General features: G+C 40.7%; 1 protein-coding gene across 1 annotated transcript in view; it reads left to right on the forward strand.

Moving 5' to 3' along the window:
- The window catches only part of Mettl24 (methyltransferase like 24), a 93,429-nt gene extending 75,357 nt beyond the window's left edge, over window positions 1–18,072 (forward strand). The window contains exon 5 of the mRNA XM_048354591.1: window positions 16,975–18,072. Within this exon, the coding sequence (XP_048210548.1) occupies window positions 16,975–17,289 (315 nt within the window). The 3' untranslated portion in view covers window positions 17,290–18,072. The remainder of the gene's footprint in view (window positions 1–16,974) is intronic.

The following is an 18,072-nucleotide window of genomic DNA, read 5'->3' on the forward strand; positions in this document are numbered from 1 at the left end:
AACTTGGACTATTACTTGGATATTTTTTCTAGTACTGATGCTTGAACTCGGGTGTTGCACTTTTGCTTGGCTTTATTGCTCAAGACTTGTGCTCTACCACAAAAGCCACACCTCCACTTCTGGCTTTTTGCTGGTTAGTTGGAGATGAGAAAATCTAGGATTTGTCTGCTTGAGCTGACTTCAAATTGTGACCCTCAGATCTCAACCTCCTGAGTAGCAGAGATTACAAGCATGAACCACCAACCTGGCTATATCACATTTCTAGGCCTCCATTCTCATCTGCTACATAGGCATAAGAAGAATCCTTTTTTGTTTATTTGAGGGTTGAGGCATTCTGTATAAAGTGCTTAACACACTGCTTGGCTGAGCACATTGAAGGAACTTAAGTATAGTTAGCTAAAGTTTTCCCTTAACAGTAGGAACATGATGAAAAGAAAACTTTATGTTCTGGAAATGGTGCATCTAAAACTTTAAAATACTATCTAATAAAAGCCAGTGAATGTTCATTGCAATTCATTGTATAAACATTTTTACAAGGATGAGGTTTCTAGAACTAATTCTGATCTCACTATTAATTTTGTTTGTATGGAAGATACATCTATGTGATAGGAACTGATTTTCTATATAATAGAATTGCTACATGAAAATATCAGAAGATTAAAACCCCTACTACTAGAATTTTTGTCATGCAGGACATTTTTCTTTTTTTCTGGACTTTAGCCATACATCCGTTGATGGCTTGCTTTCACATACACAAGCCTTGTGTAGGTATCTTGAACATAAGCAGAAGTTTTTTACTATAAATTTGTTGCAACTTAAACCATAGGGCCTCTTACTTGGATGGGTCATAGGCCTTTTCCAAAACCTGCACCTAGTTCTCTGTTAGGTGTAGTTACAATTTTGTGGTCTTCTTTTTCTTTTTTTAATTTGTTTCCTTCAAAGTAAATAAACTTCAAGCTCCACAAAATCTAGATCTGTCCAAATTATAAATTACATCCATTTTATAGGTAAAAGACATGCTACTTTCAAGTTAAACTTATTTAAGGTAAATATTGTTACAGGAACATTATGTAACTAAGTATATATTCTTATTTCACTTGTACTCCTGATGAAAATTTGATCTGCTTCTTAAAAAAAAACAAACATATATAAGGCTTGAAATGTGGCTTAGTGGTAGAGTGCTTGCCTAGTATGTATGAAGCCCTGAATTTGTTTCCTCAGCACCACATACACAGAAAAAACCAGAAGTGACAGTGTGGCTCAAGTGGTAGAGTGCTAGCCTTGAGCAAAAAGAAGCTAGGGACAGTGCTCAGGCCCTGAGACCAAGCCCCAGGACTGGCAAAAAAATAAACAAACATATATAAACATATATATCACATATATATTATAGAAAATACACATATAATTATTACATATTAAATATAATAGTTATATTTATAGGTTATAATATATACATATTGTATATTATATGGTATATAATTATAAATATGTTAAATTTTATACATATAAAATAATTTTATATATATGTGTGTTGTTGTTGATGGTGGAACTTGAACTCAATGGCTGGGCTCTGTCTTTGAGCTTCTTTGTGCTCAAGGCTAATACTCTACTACTTGAGTCACAGTGCCACTTACTGTTTTTGAGTTGTTAATTGGAGATAAGAGTCTCATGGGGACTTTTCTGCCCAAGCTGGCTTTGAACCACAATCTTCAGATCTCAGCCTCCTGAATAGCTAGAATTACAGGCATGAGCCACTGGCTCCAGGGTCAAACAGCATATTTTAAAAATCATCTGTGCTTCCATTGAAAATGTACAGATCCTGAAGAATCCATTAGCCACTCACAATAAGTCAGCATGTGGCTTGTTAAGAACGTTCTAGAATTTCAAATATGCAGAATAGGTAAAGCCCTAACTTGATTAGCACAATGCCTCAAATGTATTATTGTGGAGTATTGTACATTTCTAGACTAAGAAAGGAAAGTGGGTAAGTTGTAGTAATCATGGGAATTCTGGCAGGGATTTGGCTTTTGAGAAAAGAAGAAGGAGCCAGGAAGAAAATAGGTAGTAAATCTGGAGGAAGAGTAAGGACCCCAGAATTGGAAAGTTACTCATTCAGATACATTAAATAAGAACCAAGGACTTGGAGTTGATTTTAGTTACTTCCTATCACTCTGACAAAACCAATTTAAATGTAGAGATACTTAATTTGTCTCATGATTTTAGAGGTTTCATTCTCTTGTCAGCTTTTAGGCCTGTGCAAGGCAGAAACATTGTGATACAAGGGCCTGGTGGAGGAATTCATCTCATGGTAGCCAGGAAGCAGAGAAGATGAGAGCAGAATGGTCTGAGAACAATATCCTTCAAAGACCTCCAGCCCTTCTCTGGTGAGGTTCCACCTCTATCTCATAGCCATCAATGGTTTAAGTCCTTGTCACCAGTTGAGGAGCAAACTTTCAACATATGAGCCATTGAGGGAACATCCCATACTGAAACCACAATATTCTACCATTCTCCAAAAGACTTTTCTCCCCTTATAGTGAAAAATGCAGTCCATCCTCAAGGGTCCGCCTAAGTCTCCACACTTTTAGCATTGCTCAAAAGTCCAAGTTGAAAGCTACCTCTGAGACTCAATGCAAACTCTCATAATGGTAGGCTAGTCTATATATTTTTCCATTCCAAAAGAGAGGAATAGAAAAATAGCAAGGAGGACTTAGGCTACAAGAAGAATGCAATCTTGCATAGGAAACCATGAACCCTATAGCTCCATGCCTGGCATCCATAGTATGTGGGGTTAGGATATGGATGCCAAAAGCTCTGGGCAGCCCTGCCCTGCTCACTGACCTTGCCTGCTGCAGCCCAAATGGCCTCTCCCTGAGCAGACTAGCAGCTATGTCTCATTCCTGGCATCTCTAACTTCATGGGTCTTTATTATAGTTTAGACTCCATTCTTACAGATGCACATGTCGCTCCTTAGAGGCTGCCTGAAGGAATCTTGGCCCTGCCACACATTGACCAGCCCTCCTGCCTTTGAAATCTGGGTGGAATCCTCTAGGATTACAACAACTGTTGTATTCTTCAGGAATGGAATGGAATGGAGAGAGAGAGAGAGAGAGAGAGAGAGAGAGAGAGAGAGAGGGAGAGAGAGAGAAGAGAGAACAAGAGAACATGGATATGTGGGCAAGCAGCATCTCTTCTAAGCTATATTTCCTTTAAGTAAAAAATTATAAATTAGTTCCCCCATTTTATAAAATGTATCTTAATGTATCTTAGTGTGTTTTATGGTATTTGAATTTGATTAATGTACAAACTTGCATTGACCAGAAATAAATTTAGAAAACACCAGATTGTGCTTTTCTTTGTGTTTCTAGTGCAAAGATGTTCTTGGCAGAGAGAGAAGTCGGGGGTCGGGGGGAGGGAGACAGAGAGAGAGAGAGAGAGAGAGAGAGGTTTGAAGTACCTCTGTATACCTATCTCAAATGTTAATTTTGCCTCTGAGCTATCTCCCCAAAACAGCTGTTATGACATCTATTAAAGTACATTTTGATGTTAACCTAAGTCAGACATTCTTAATATTTTGGGATCATAGACATCATGGAGAAAGAACAGGCAAAAATAATAGCCAACACAGATGGAGCTCTCAGTCTGTGCCAGGTTCTTTCATGTAACTTCAGTATGCTTTATACATATTCTTTTTTAAAATTTTTTAATTAAAAAATGAGGAAGGATGTAACAAGTTGAACAAGAAATGTACTCACTGCCTTATATGTGAAACTGTAACCCCTCTGCACTTCACTTTGACAATGAAGAAAAATTTTTTAATTTTTTAATTAATTAATTTATTTATTGCCAGTGATGTACAGAGGGTTACAGTTTCTTTTTTCTTTTTTCTTTTTGGCAGTCCTGGGGCCTAAGCACTGTCCCTTGCTTCTTTTTGCTCAAGGCTAACACTCTGATCTCTTGAGCCACAGTGCCACTTCTGGCTTTTTCTATATATGTGGTGCTGGGGAATCGAACCCAGGGCTTCATATAGACAAGGCAAGCACTCTTGTCACTAGGCCATATTCCCAGCCCAGGTTACAGTTTCTTATCAAACTTGTTACCACCTCCCTCATTTTTCTCCCTCCTCTATCCTCCTCTCCGCCCCCCCCCCCAACTCACCATGAGTTGTACAGTTGGATTACGGAATATAATTTTGTAAGTATTTCTGTTGCATTGGTTCTCCTTTTATCCTTTGTCTATCTATTTTGATGTTCTCCTTCTCTTCTCTAGTTCCAATAAACATAAATACAATACACAGGGTACCAAAATTAGTATCAGTGACATCAGGGGTAAAGCCCTGAGGAAAAAAGACAAAAGAAAGTGGCATAGTTTCAGTTTACATTGAAAATAACGATGATGTATAAACCACTATTTCCATAACTTGGAGTTCATTTCACTTAGCATCATCTTATGTATTCATATGTACATAGCTATTGAGCTATTGTGATCTTCTGCTAGGACTATCCTAGATGTGTACTAATTATTACCTATGAGGGAAACCCTAGAGTCTATGTTTCTTTGGGTCTGACTCAAATCCTTCCATTTCCTTATGAATGGGGCAATGTCATTCTTTGTGATAGAGGCATAGAATTCTATTGTGTATATGGCCCACATTTTCTTGATCCATTCATCTATTGAGAGAGGGGCATCTGGGTTGTTTCCATATTTTAGCGCTGGCAAATTGTTTGCACATATTCTTTCTGTTGCTTTTCCTCTGACTCAGATCCTTTGCTGGGGTAATTTGCCCCAGCCCCTAAGCCCTCAACCATCTTACTATGCTTAAAATTTGTTTGGGAGCACACAGAACACACTTGTATTCCTGGGAACAGGACTTTTGCTGAAATTTTGGCACTGTATTTAGGAAACAGACCATAATTAAGAAACAACCTATTAAGAAAACCACCAGAGACTCTCCAAGGTCAAAGATCACCAATAATGCGGATAACTGGCTGCATCTCATCTGCTAACGACAAGGGGGAGAAGCCAGCTTGAGCTGAAGCTGAGAGTCCAGGGCACACACAGCATCCTGAGCCAAGTACAGTGATTCTCAAAGTGTGGTTCTTGGACCAAGCAGCTAGGCTTCTTTAGAAATAAAAATACTCAGGCGCACTCTAGATTTATCTGTCTATCCATTGATCAATCATCTATCTATCTATCTACCTACCTACCTATCTATCATCTATCTGTCTATTTCACAAGCCCTCCAGGTGATTTAGACCCACGCGATCCTGAGTAGCACTAGCCAGTGGACCATTGTGTGAAAACAGATACGTCTTGGCACTGCCCTGTCCTATGTGGTGGCCACTAGCCACATGTAGCTACTGAGCACTTGGAATGTGGTACAAGAACTGTAATTTAATCTCATTAATTTAAGTGGTGCATATTGAGTGGCTACCATGTAGAAGAGGATAGCTAAGTAATATTCTTAATACTCCCAGGCCTTCACCTCCAAACAGTTGACTGCTTTAAAAGCTCATAGCAACGTAAAAACAGAATATTTAGAGAACTGTATATTGATAACATGTATTTCCTATTCTGTGTTAGCATTATTTAATTTGAAAATATTTGAGATGAGAGCCTTGTAGTTGAATGCCAGTGAAGTATTTTATAACAGAAAACCATATGCATTTCCAAGAACTATGAGAACTTATTACAAGTTGTACTTTCTTAGATAATTGCCTATGCTTTAAATCCCAAGGATAAGAATTTTAGAATAACTTAACAACTCCTTTTTTCCTTAAAAAATGGAACCCAGCCTGTACTTGAAGGACATTGGGGGATTGTGTTTGTTGGTGGAAGAGTGAATTCCATTACTGACCTCTCTCCTAACTTCCAGCCTTTGACCTTCTACCTCCTTTCTTTCAGTCTGTGAGGTCTGGAGTAAGGTCTTTCTGAGGGCAAAGTGGAAGATGAAGCAGAATGCGAGGTTATAGAGACAGATAACTAGTTATTACAATTAACCAGGTTACGGGCAGGACATACCCATCGCAAGCTAGGAGTCTGGTAGGAATATGATGCCCAAAGGAGAACTGGGAGTCCCTTCCCCAAAGGAGCTTACAGCTCACATGAGAGATGAATGAGAACCAAGATACCCACCTTTGTAGAAGTGTCCAGAAACGGATGGCATCAAGGTGATGCTGGCTTAGTTGTTGAGATGATCAAATGAGTTTATTTTATGTCCCTCTAATTAGTACTTTCCTTTTGTTTGGGGGCCATGTTGTGTGTGTGTGTGTGTGTGTGTGTGCGCGCACGCGCGTGTGCACACATGTTAATTCACATGGCTGGCCCGAGTTCAGTTTGGGATTGACCCAGACTTATCACACAAAGGTCTAAAATTTCCAGGTGAGAGAACATGTCTTTCTGAAGAGCATTTGATTTGGATGCTTAGTTGGTTATTTATTGTTTATACACCTGTACATTTGGCCTCAGTTTGGATTCTTCAGAGAAGTTGACTATCTGGCCCCCAAATGCTTTGCAAATGTTTTCCCTTGTGCCCTTTAAAATCATATACATTCTGTTCCATAGTTGTATATGTTTTAGGTTCCATTTCCTTCCCAGAAATACTTTACAACATTTGCATAAGGAGTATGGGGCAAGAAAACCAATGGATCAGGTCATGTAGCTTTAAGGCACTGATCTGTCAGAGGCAAAATTATTTTCAGTTGTCCTAAAGGTGGGATAGAAACCTCACAACAGCTGGCCAGTGCTGTCCTTGGTCCTGCCACTGACTTTCCACCCAACTTTGTCTTTGGTCAGGTCCCTCACTACAACCTGGATCTTATTTGTGTTGCTTGGTTCCTCGGAGTTGCATATTACCGATAGCCCTGCTGGTGGCTGACTTCTTCACCTGTCAGCAGTTCACCCCTTACCTGGGCCTGACATGAGTGCATCACCTGACTCTGCTCTGAAGAATCTGGCCTAGCAGCCTTAGGTCAGATGCTTTGACCAAGTTGGTTATCTGGGTTAAAAAAAAAAAAAAAGTTCCGGGCTGGGGATATGGCCTACTGGCAAGAGTGCCTGCCTCGGATACATGAGGCCCTGGGTTCGATTCCCCAGCACCACATATACAGAAAATGGCCAGAAGTGGCGCTGTGGCTCAAGTGGCAGAGTGCTAGCCTTGAGCGGGAAGAAGCCAGGGACAGTGCTCAGGCCCTGAATCCAAGGCCCAGGACTGGCCAAAAAAAAAAAAAAAGGTCCAGTAAATGTTTTCCTCTAAATTCATTTGCAGAGTGTTGTTCCCCACAGAGGTCATTTCTGAGAGCTGATTACTATGTGAAAAATATTTTCCTTTATTATTAGTTCAGGATTGCTTTTAGATTAGCTCAGAGTGATCCCCCGTGCTTCTTGTAATGCTGGGGCAAATCTCATCTCCTTCCCTGGTGGTAGCAGATGTTTTGTAACATTACATTTCTGCCAGTGCACAGTGATAATTGAAGCTGATTTAGTGTGCTTAGTGTCTAAGGCTCTCAAAGAGACTTCTAATCCTCTTGTTCATTCAAGGTAGATTAATTCTATTTTTCTATGATACTCCCTTAATACTGTATTTAGCTTTTGGTTTGTAGGTGCAGGTATAAATTTGACATGAGGACGCTTAGGTGTACTTTATCATTAAATAACGATTTTTCTTAATTAAACCAAAAAGCAAGAAGAAGTAATGATGTAATTATTTTAAAATTATGATTGAATATTGACCCAAACTGTGTGGAGTATAGAGAATGAGGATGACTTGATATGCTGGATGGTAGGTAATTGACAACAATTCAATTTTTAAAAAGTATTTATAAATAACTGCATTATGAATCAAACAAACATTTAAAATATGAGTTCAATCACATCAAAACTCAATTTACATACTACTATTTTTTTTTGTCTGAGACTGGGACCCAAATTTGGTACCCAATGTCTTCACTCACTGGCTAGTTTGTGAAATTTATCTTTAACGAAATGGAAAGTACATCTGTAAAGGTCTTATGATTTGGCCTCCGATATAGACAGCTGATAACAAGGCAAGCAGCAGTGCTTCCAGAACTCTTGTTCTAAGTTAGGTAATTAATGTGCTGGATGGTGCTCAGTTGTTAGCTCCAGATTTTGATTGATGTAATGGTTAATTTTCTTTATAATTGCTGGTAATAGTCAATAATAAGCTGTAATATATGTTTTCCAGAGAGGAAAAATCTATATTTAAAGCTTCATTATAGAGCAATAGGTTGAAGCATTTGCTATGAAAATGGTTTAAATCACAAATTATATAAAAATGATTTAGCATGCGTGTGGTTAACCTACTTTGTTTTACTTGCTCTTTCTAAACAGGGCATGCAGGTTTTTGTATAACTCAGTGGATCTTTCAGACCTAAAGGCACAGGTGGGTTTAGAATGTTCCAGAATAGGGCTTGGCCTACAACTCAGTGACAGAATGCATAGTTAGTATGTTGGAAGGCCTGGTTTTAATTTCTGGTACCACGTTGGAACAAACAACAGAACCAAGTCAGGCTGTAATGGCTCACATTTGTCACTTTAGCTCTTAGGAAGCTGAGATTTGAGGACTGACATTCAAATCCAGCCTGGCCTGGGTGGACAAATCTGAGAGACTGTCATCTCCAAATAGCCAGCAAAAAGCCAAAAGTGGAGGCATGGCTCAAGTGCTAGAGTGAATTGAGTAAAGAATTTGAACCTCACTTACTTGATACCACTCACCCTTTTATCAAGTTCCTGTGAAAGCTTTCAGAGACTGCTTTAGAAGACATGCTAGATGAAAATTTATTGTCATGGAAAGGTATTACAATCTGTTATATCAAAAAATGAATTTAAGATGGGAGGTGTAGCTCAAAGGTAGGACATTTGTTTAATGTACAAGGCCCAGGTTTCAATCCCTAGCATGGGGGAAAATGCAAAAAATAACAAAAAACATATTTGGAAACACTGTAATTTCAGGTTTATGGAAAATTTTATGGTCAGTTGTGATGTGTATTATGTGTATGTTTATGGCACAGAAAAATGCTTACGTGCTCAAGAGAAAACTTTCCAAATGGGTTATAGGTTTTTAAATTCTTTCCTTTTGTCCTATTATAGCCTTAATTTAAAAATAATGACCTTTTTTAAACTTTATAATAAATACTTTGGTAAGTATATATTAATTTCTAGATCCTCAGTTTTGTATTCTACAGTATTTGGCTGAATGCAAATAACTTCTAACCTACTTCCTTGGTGCCACAGTGGTTTGAACTCAGGACCTCAGGCTTACCAAACAAGTGCTCAACATTGGAGTAGTCATAACCCTAGCCTTTAAATCTGTGTGTGTGTGTGTGTGTGTGTGTGTGTGTGTGTGTGTGTGTGTGTGTGATAGAGAGAGATAGAGAGAGAGACAGAGAGAGATCTCCACCTCCCAGGTAGCTAGGATTACAAGCTTGAGCCATCATAGCCCTAACTTAGTCCTTAAAAAGAAGTTTTGCATAAATAGCATTTTGTTTCTATTCTTTTTAGTGTCTATTGCTGTGTAAGTGAATCAGCTCTAATCCTTAACTTTTAAGACAATAACAATTGGCCATTTGATCTCTCATTATTTCCATAGGCCAGGATTCCAAAGATGTGTTGGATGGTTCTGACTCAGGGCCTCTGGCTAGATGTTAACAAGGTTTCTCTCTTGCTTTTCCTGTCCCTTCCTCTCCCTCCCCTTCCCCTCCCCCTCTTTCTCTTTGAAACAGGGTCTTGTATGTGCTTGGGCTGTCTTGGAACCCTCTCTGGAGCTCAGAGTGCATTCAAAATTGCAGTCCTCTTGTCTCAGCTTCCAGAATGCTGGGATTACAGGGGTATGCACAGGGGTATACCTAGGTGTAGTATTTTCTTTATTGGTTGTCCTAATCTACCAGGTATCCCAGGTTCTCTATCAATTTCCAAGGAAAACCAATCTGCTAGCAAAGACATGTTTTAATTGTGGTCTCTGCTCTCTCTCTCTTTCTCTCTCTCTCTGTGTGTGTGTGTGTGTGTGTGTGTGTGTGTGTGTGTGTGTGTGTGTCCTGTGGCTTGAAATCAGGGGCTAGGTGCTGTTTCTGAGCATAATTTTGCTCAAGGATAGAGCTCTATCACTTAACCCACAGCTCCACTTCCAGCCTTTTGATAGTTAATCGGAGACAAGAGTCTCATGGGTATTCTTGTCCTGGATAGCTTTAAACTTCTATCTTCAGATCTCAGCCTTCTGAGTAGCGAGGATTACACAGTGAGCCATTGACATCCACCAGTGGTCCCTTCTGTAATAACATTTTTTTTTTTTTTTTTTTGCCAGTCCTGGGCCTTGGACTCAGGGCCTGAGCACTGTCCCTGGCTTCTTCTCGCTCAAGGCTAGCACTCTGCCGCTTGAGCCACAGCACCGATTCTGGCGGTTTTCTGTATATGTGGTGCTGGGGAATCGAACCTAGGGCCTCGTGTATCCGAGGCAGGCACTCTTGCCACTAGGCCATATCCCCAGCCCCTGTAATAACATTTTGATGAATGAAGAGTTTATTGTTCATTCTTCCTGAGCATTGCTTATACCCCAAAAAGATTTGTTTATTGATCTGTATAAAGTAATGTTGTTTTTAACCACTGGTCAATTATCTGAAAAGATAGCCCTGAACAAGGCCCCCACCCCCACTAACTGTGTGTATGCCACTCCTCTCCGCAATAGCTAGAATTGGAACCTAGGTTGACTTTATGATTTGCTTTCACCAGTAGAATGAAATGAGTGATGCTTGATCATGCCCAGACTTGCTCTTACTTGAAAGGTACTGCGGAGATCGTTTCTTCCCTCCTCGAGAGCCAGCCAGCTTATGAGGGCAAAGTCTGCAGTTCTCCAGGAAAGCCTGCTAAAGGGAAAGTCTTGAGTGGGAAACAGTAGAGCTACGGGTGTGGAATACCTGAGAGGGATTAAGAGGGAAAGGAAACATGTACATGGAGAGTGGGAAAGACTGGAAGTTCCAGACTCAGGCTGTACCTGCTGGGCCAGGTTGAATGGCTAAGGACAAGTCAAGAGGTTTAGCACTGGTGATTTCCATTGGCCTTGGGGGCTTGTTGACTTCTTCTAGGTCTGATATGTAGCAAGACTGGAGCTGCCAGTGTTGGCCAATATGGCCGCTAGCAGAGCCACATCACTCCTTGCCTTGGACAGTTACAGACCTTGGATCCCTTTAACGAAACACTTCCAAAGCATTGGCTCTGGAAATTGGCTCCTGAACACACGTTGCTTTCCAAATGTCCTGTTTTGATGGCTGCCTTAAGTGTTGTTAGCGATGCATCTGAGTCCTTCCTCCATCCCCCATGTGAATATGTTTCAGTGCACATCTCTAGCGACTCAGAAAGATGGTCATTATAGATATACTTACCAAAAAGGGAGTATGCCAGGATCTAATCCAATATGACTGATGTCATTATAAAATGGGGAAATTGGAACACAAACATGGTCACACATAGAAGACTCTATGGAGATCGAGGTGATATGGGAGCCAGGAAATGCTGAAGATTGCCAGAAAACACCCAAAGCTGTCTCCGGGAAGAAATGGACTTCTAGACTTCACAACTGTGAGACAATGTATTTGTTTTATTGTGGTTTTTGTGCCAGTGTTGGAACTTGAACTCAGGGTCTGGGTACTATTCCTGAGCTTCCTCAAGGCTAGTGCTCTACCACTTGAGCCACAGCTGCACTTCCACTTTGTGGTAGTTAATAGGATAGAAGAGTCTCACAGGCTTTCCTGCCTGGGCTGGCTTCAATCCATGATCCTTAGATCTCAGCTCTCTGAGTAGCTAGGATTACAGATGTGAGCCACCTGCACCTGGCTAATATAATTCAGCTTGATCAATGTCACCCCTTCTGTCATTCCATCTCTCTCAACTTAACCCATTCCCCTCATGCTACTTGGTTCCGTTTTCACAAATGTACACTGAATATTGTGATTATACTCACTCACTCTTTCTTTGTTGTTGTTGTTTATTGTTTTTTTAATTTATTTGTTTATTAATTGAACACAAATTTTTTGACAAGGTGTTGTGCAAAAAGGGTACAGTTACATAGTAGGGCAGTGTGTACATTTCTTGTGATATCTTACGTCCTGTTTTTCTATCCCTTCTCTAGGTCAGGTAGACATATATACAATATACAATGTATCAAGAACATATACAGTAGCCACGTGGCCACGCCCAAGAAAGTTCGCCTAGGGCTTTAAATGCAATGTCGATATTAGACCATATGTCGACAGTAGTCTTATATGAACGTACATACATAGCTTTTGAGCTATTGTATTCCCCTGAGAGGTCAATTTTTGACCTTTATATGTTGAGTAATTGTTTGGTTTTAGTTACATACTGTTGGGTCGCTGCCCCAATCCTGTGGGGAATACTATTTGACAAGCAGTTTTTGGTTTCACAGACTTGGTCTCTACTGTCTCTCCATCTCCCTTTCTTAACAGTCATATATCAGGGAGATCATGCCCCTTTGTTTTCTGTGTTCTAGGCTTGTCTCGCTCAACATTATTTGTTCAAGTTCTGACCATTTCCCTGCGAATAACAATATTTCACCATTCCTAATAGCTATGTAGTATTCCATTGTGTATAGGTACCATATTTTTTGGATCCATTCGTCTGTGGAGGGGCATCTGGGTTGTTTCCATATTTTGGCTATTGTGAATTGTGCCGCGATAAACATGGAAGTACAAATGTCTTTTTGATATCTTGGGGTTTGCTGTTTAGGATAGATGCCTAGGAGTGGTATGGCTGGGTCATAGGGTAGGTCTATATTGAGCTTTTTGAGAAACCTCCATACTGTTCTCCAAAGTGGTTGTACTAATTTGCACTCCCACCAACAATGGAGAAGGGTTCCTCTTTCCCTGCACCACCTCCAGCATTTGTTGTTGCCTGCTCACTCACTCTTTCTGTCTCCCCTTGTCTGCCTGAGGAAGATCCTTTTAATACCTTTGAAATTATACCAAATGGGTTGTTTGATCTACCATCTTTGAGACTCCACTACCCGTGGATATGTTGTCTTTTATTCCAAAGTTGGTAAGAAATGAACACTTCCTTGATTTCCTCTAGAAACTTATTTAATCTGACTGTATTAGGATTGGCACTTCATTATTCCTATATAATCATTTGCATGATTTTTAGTGCCATAGTTGTGGAAAGCTGATATTAGAATCTTAAAAGTAGCACATCTCATTTAGAAATGTTTAGTACTTTTTAATAATACTGATATTGGCTGCATTATGCAGTAATAATGGAAATTACATTTGCAAAGTAGTAATGATAATGGGGTATTCTGAAATGAAGGAAATGGAAAGAGTACAAAAGGAGAGACAAGCATGTTTTATTTATAGTATTTTGGCTGTTCATGCTATTGGGTCAGAACATAGGGAAAAAATTATATATGGTGTGACTCAGTGTCATACTGCCCCTAAGGTGAATGATTTTGATCAACCTATACGATTCTGATCAAAGTAGGGGATTTTTTTTCCAGTCATCTGAATCTAAGAGGATGGAGGTGTTATCATATTTGTTTTTTAGAATGGGCTTGAATTATGTATGTAGAAACTGGACCACTCTACCGCAGAGGCAGAGATAAGAGGTTTACAATTCCAGGGCCTATCTCAAAAACAAAAACAGGTGTGTGGTGGTTCATGCCTATAGTCTCACCTACTAGGCATGTGAAGGTAGGAGGATTGTAGTCTGAAGTTGATCCTGCAGGCAAAAGTACAAAGCGAAAGCAAGAAGGGTTGAAGGTGTCGCTCAGATAGAAGGGAAGCATAAGTGCCTGACTTGAAACCTCAGTACTACCAAAAAAACAGGTTCCTAAAGCAAGCCAACTATATTTACTAGAATTTCAGTTAATAATTTTGTTCTCTTTTGTTTGTTCATAATTTGATTGATAATTTACCTAAAATATATTTGGAAACAAGCATCTCACCATTGCAGTTTTTAAATCAGTTTAAGCTAACTAAATTTATCTTTGTTATTCCCTTCATCTCTCTTACCCTCTGGCTATCCTTTTTAAAATTTTTCTTTTTGTTGCTAGGGATTCAATCTCAGGCCTCATACTTGCTGAGCAAATGTTCTACCACTGAACTAAATCCTCAACTCTACCTTGCCCCTTTCATACTTTGACTCATTATTCTCACATGAGAATCCACAACTTTAAAGCTGGTGAATGTTGATCTGTGAGGAACCTAAGAAATCCGTGGCTGTGTGGCCTCATCTAACCATTGCTGGTTTTCAATTCTGAGTGTAGCATGTACCAACTAGAACTTTTTGTGAAATTTTGATTTCAGTATTTCTTTTGGCAGTTTAATTACCCTCCATTCAGGAGCACTCTGCTTAAAACCACCAAGATTAAACAAAGCCACGGAAGTTCTAGTGCAGCAGGGATATATTCACAAGATGATAGATGGCTAACCCCATGGAACATGCCCCTGCTGTTAACTTTCACAGAGAATGTTAGGAAAAATGGAGGAGAAAGGAAATGGAATAGATTGGACTTGATTGTGAGTGAGCTAGGACTGTTTATTGAAGAGCACTATGAAAGTTGTGCAGGGTGGTGGGGTTAGAGTTGGGCTTTTCTGGGGTCCGAGCGAGGAAGCAGAGGTTAACAAAAAAGCCATTAGGTGTAGGAAGGTGAGGGCATTCTGCAGGGCCCACAGTGGAATGTTTACAGCCAGGCTTAGGTAGATTGCCTTGCCCGCCTGAAGCAGTCTACACCTATCTGGTAGGGTGGGATTCAATCCTTCAGAGAAAGGATTTTCTTTTTACCTTTTCTCTTTGGTTTCTGGAATCATCAGCCCACAAGTGGGTTCACAGATCTCTAACTTTTTCGAAAATCTCTCAGCGATCTCGGGAATGCTACCTTCACTCTTCTCACACCAGAAGGTACCATTTAATGCAAGAAGGTGGACGTATCCCCACGATCTTCCACAGCGGCTCGGGCATTATGGAAAGCCTGTCCTCTTGTATCAATTATGTGAAAATCCTATGCACTTTCTCCATCCAACTGAGGTGGCACACGGAGTGTTTGCCAGCCACTTGGAGCCTTGCATGGCAGCCTCATAGGAGAAGAGTCTGAGCTGGATTAGTCTTGGTGGCTACACCCTCTAACCCAGCAAAGACCTTGTTACTTCCATGAGTCAAGAGACTTTGGCAGGGGCTGGGGAGATAGCCTAGTGGCAAGAGTGCCTGCCTCGGATACACGAGGCCCTAGGTTCGATTCCCCAGCACCACATATACAGAAAAATGGCCAGAAGCGGCGCTGTGGTTCAAGTGGTGGAGTGCTAGCCTTGAGCAAGGGGAGGCCAGGGACAGTGCTCAGGCCCTGAGTCCAAGGCCCAGGACTGGCCAAAAAAAAAAAAAAAAGAGAGACTTTGGCAGCTTCCTGAAGGGACGAAGTCTTGAGGTCACTTCACAGGGCTGTATCCTTTGAAAAAAGGAGACTGGGTCTAAGCAACATCACCCTGTTCTCACTGCCTTTCTGGGACCTTGCTGGGGACAAAGGTATTTCCCTACATAGTCTGCTTTTGTTGGACTTGGGTCTCCACCCGAACATGTGCTTTTTTGTCTTTAAAAGATCTGTTACGTTCTGGGCTGCAGGTCTTTGAGACAGGAGTCTATCTGCAATGTGGCCAGCTTTTTTTTGCTAGTCCTGGGCCTTGGACTCAGGGCCTGGCTTCTTTTTGCTTAAGGCTAGCACTCTGCCACTTGAGCCACAGCGCCACTTCTGGCCGTTTTCTATATATGTGGTGCTGGGGAATATGAGGCAAGCACTTTTGCCACTAGGCCATATTCCCAGCCCAATGTGGCCAGCTTCTTAACAAAGACTCCCCATTTGACCTCTCAAGATGAGGCTTCTCTGTTTCTCCCAATTGAATTCCTGTATAACACCTTCACCTGTGATTCCCTCTTTTCCAACTATCTCACTTTGTGTCTAAATACTGCCAGCTCTCCTTTGGTGGTACAATTTACCCTCTGGAAAGCAGACTGGAAATGTTAACTGCAGTGATATGGATGCAACACTCACCCATCCATATTTACTCTCCAAATAGCATTTCATTTTCCAAGGCCCAATTCTCTTTAGATCTCTAAATGAATGACCACTTCCTCTTTTCTGGGAAGAAGATAACATGCAGTGGTTAAGAATACAGCCTACTGTAGACAGACTATTCAGATATTACCTCTGCCTCCCCAGTTATATAAGGAGGGTAGGTTACTACTCACTGAATGTTCCTGAATGTCAGTTGTGCTAAGAATCACCTTACAGCACTGGTGTGATGCAATGAAATGGACAGGTTAAGGGAAATTCTTGGCTTGGTATCAGCCACTTACTAGTAGTATCTCATTAAGGATTAGTTCTCATTGCTAGATGGCCCCTTGAACCCGATGGGTGCTAGGCAAGCCCTTCACCACAGAGCTACACCCTTAATCTTGATTTCATTGTTTTCTGGGATTGAGAGTTCTGTGATTCTAATTCTTTATGCAAAGCCAGCATAAAAGGTGCTGATCCTCAGAGCCTGTTTAGTTGAAAAATACTAATTTCCCATTCCTATCTTCTTCTTGCTGTAGCCCTCATTCTGTCATGGCTTGGCTGAATTAATTGGAGTAGCACCCAGGTTGTGGGGAAAGGCTGAAGCTCACTGACACCTGTGCTCTGATCTCGCAGGCAGTGATCTCTCGTTCACACAGGGCAGAAAGCAAGATGCCCGCTGATTGCTCCCTGGTATTCATTATTTCTGAATTATTAACATGTGGTTTCAAAATGAGGTTTAAAATTCACACTTGAAACATGTCATTCTTGTTCATTCCATTAGGCCTACCAAATCTAAAAGTCTAAACACTCTGCTGCTTTGGGAGGTACCTATGAGATGTATGATCTGAAGAAGGTCTATGTAAGTGATTTATTGGGCCTGTGAATCTCATTTCATTGCTTTGTTACAGATTGATGTTCTCAAGGCAGATCTGGAAAGCGCAGAATGGAAAGTTTTGGAGAACCTTATTTTGGAAGATGTCCTTGATCAGATTGGACAGCTCATCTTTGAGATCCACCTCCACTGGCCCGGGTTTGAGGTCAGCGGCAATGACAGCAGTGTGGTGCGCTTCTGGTACAGCCTCTTCAAAGAGTTAGAGTGGAAGGACTTCAGGCTTTTTCACAGTTATAAAGACTTGTCTAAACCACAGCTCTTCCTGAAGAAAGACATTTTCAATGCTAGTAGCTGCTACACTCTGAGCTGGGTGAACACAAGGTGGAAATAGAAGCAGGGCCTCACCAAGAACATGTTTCCAGATGGTTCTGTCCACTCTCCTGGCCATGAGTTCACTCAGCTGTCTAATCCTTATTCAAGCAGGGGTTGTGGTATTGTCTTTGCAGTGCACAAAGCCTGGTGCGTGATGTATGAGAGGTGTTTAGTTAATACTGGTAGAGGGACAAACATGGAGACCCCCATTCCCCCCGACTGTGTTCTGTTGCCTTTGATAGAATGGGGGGAGGGAATGTACATCATTTTCCCTAAGACCCACTATGTCTCTATAGTTTGTGACTTCACCAATGCTGAAATTATATAAACAATCCATTTTTACTAGCTTGATGAGATTCTTAAGTTCACTGTTCAAACTTGAGTCTTTTACTTGACTTTAACTCACTTCTTTCCAGATTTCGCCGGTCCACCTTAGTCAGAAATACGCTTTTCAACCGCGTGGATTTCAATCATTCCTTCTCAATCTTTCCTGCGGCCACACTGTGGCTGTATAAAAACTATCGATTCTGGTTTCTGGGAACTCAGGTACCATATTCTGTCACTAGGTTTTAAAAAATGGGACTATGAAGAGCTTCAGGCTTCTCTTCATACCCAGCTTTAACTCTCTTTCATTTCCACTGAAACTAAGCACAAAGCAGGGTCTGAGAGTCATCACTTTTGCATCTCTTCTACTCCAAGCTCAGCAGAACATGTAGGTTGTCAATAGCCAAATTTCTATCACTCCTGTTTACAGAAAAGACTCAAAATTTGTGCTTTGAATAAACGAATTAGAAAGTATTAA

This window comes from Perognathus longimembris, chromosome 9, assembly GCF_023159225.1.
Source record: "Perognathus longimembris pacificus isolate PPM17 chromosome 9, ASM2315922v1, whole genome shotgun sequence".
Classification (NCBI taxonomy): domain Eukaryota; kingdom Metazoa; phylum Chordata; class Mammalia; order Rodentia; family Heteromyidae; genus Perognathus; species Perognathus longimembris.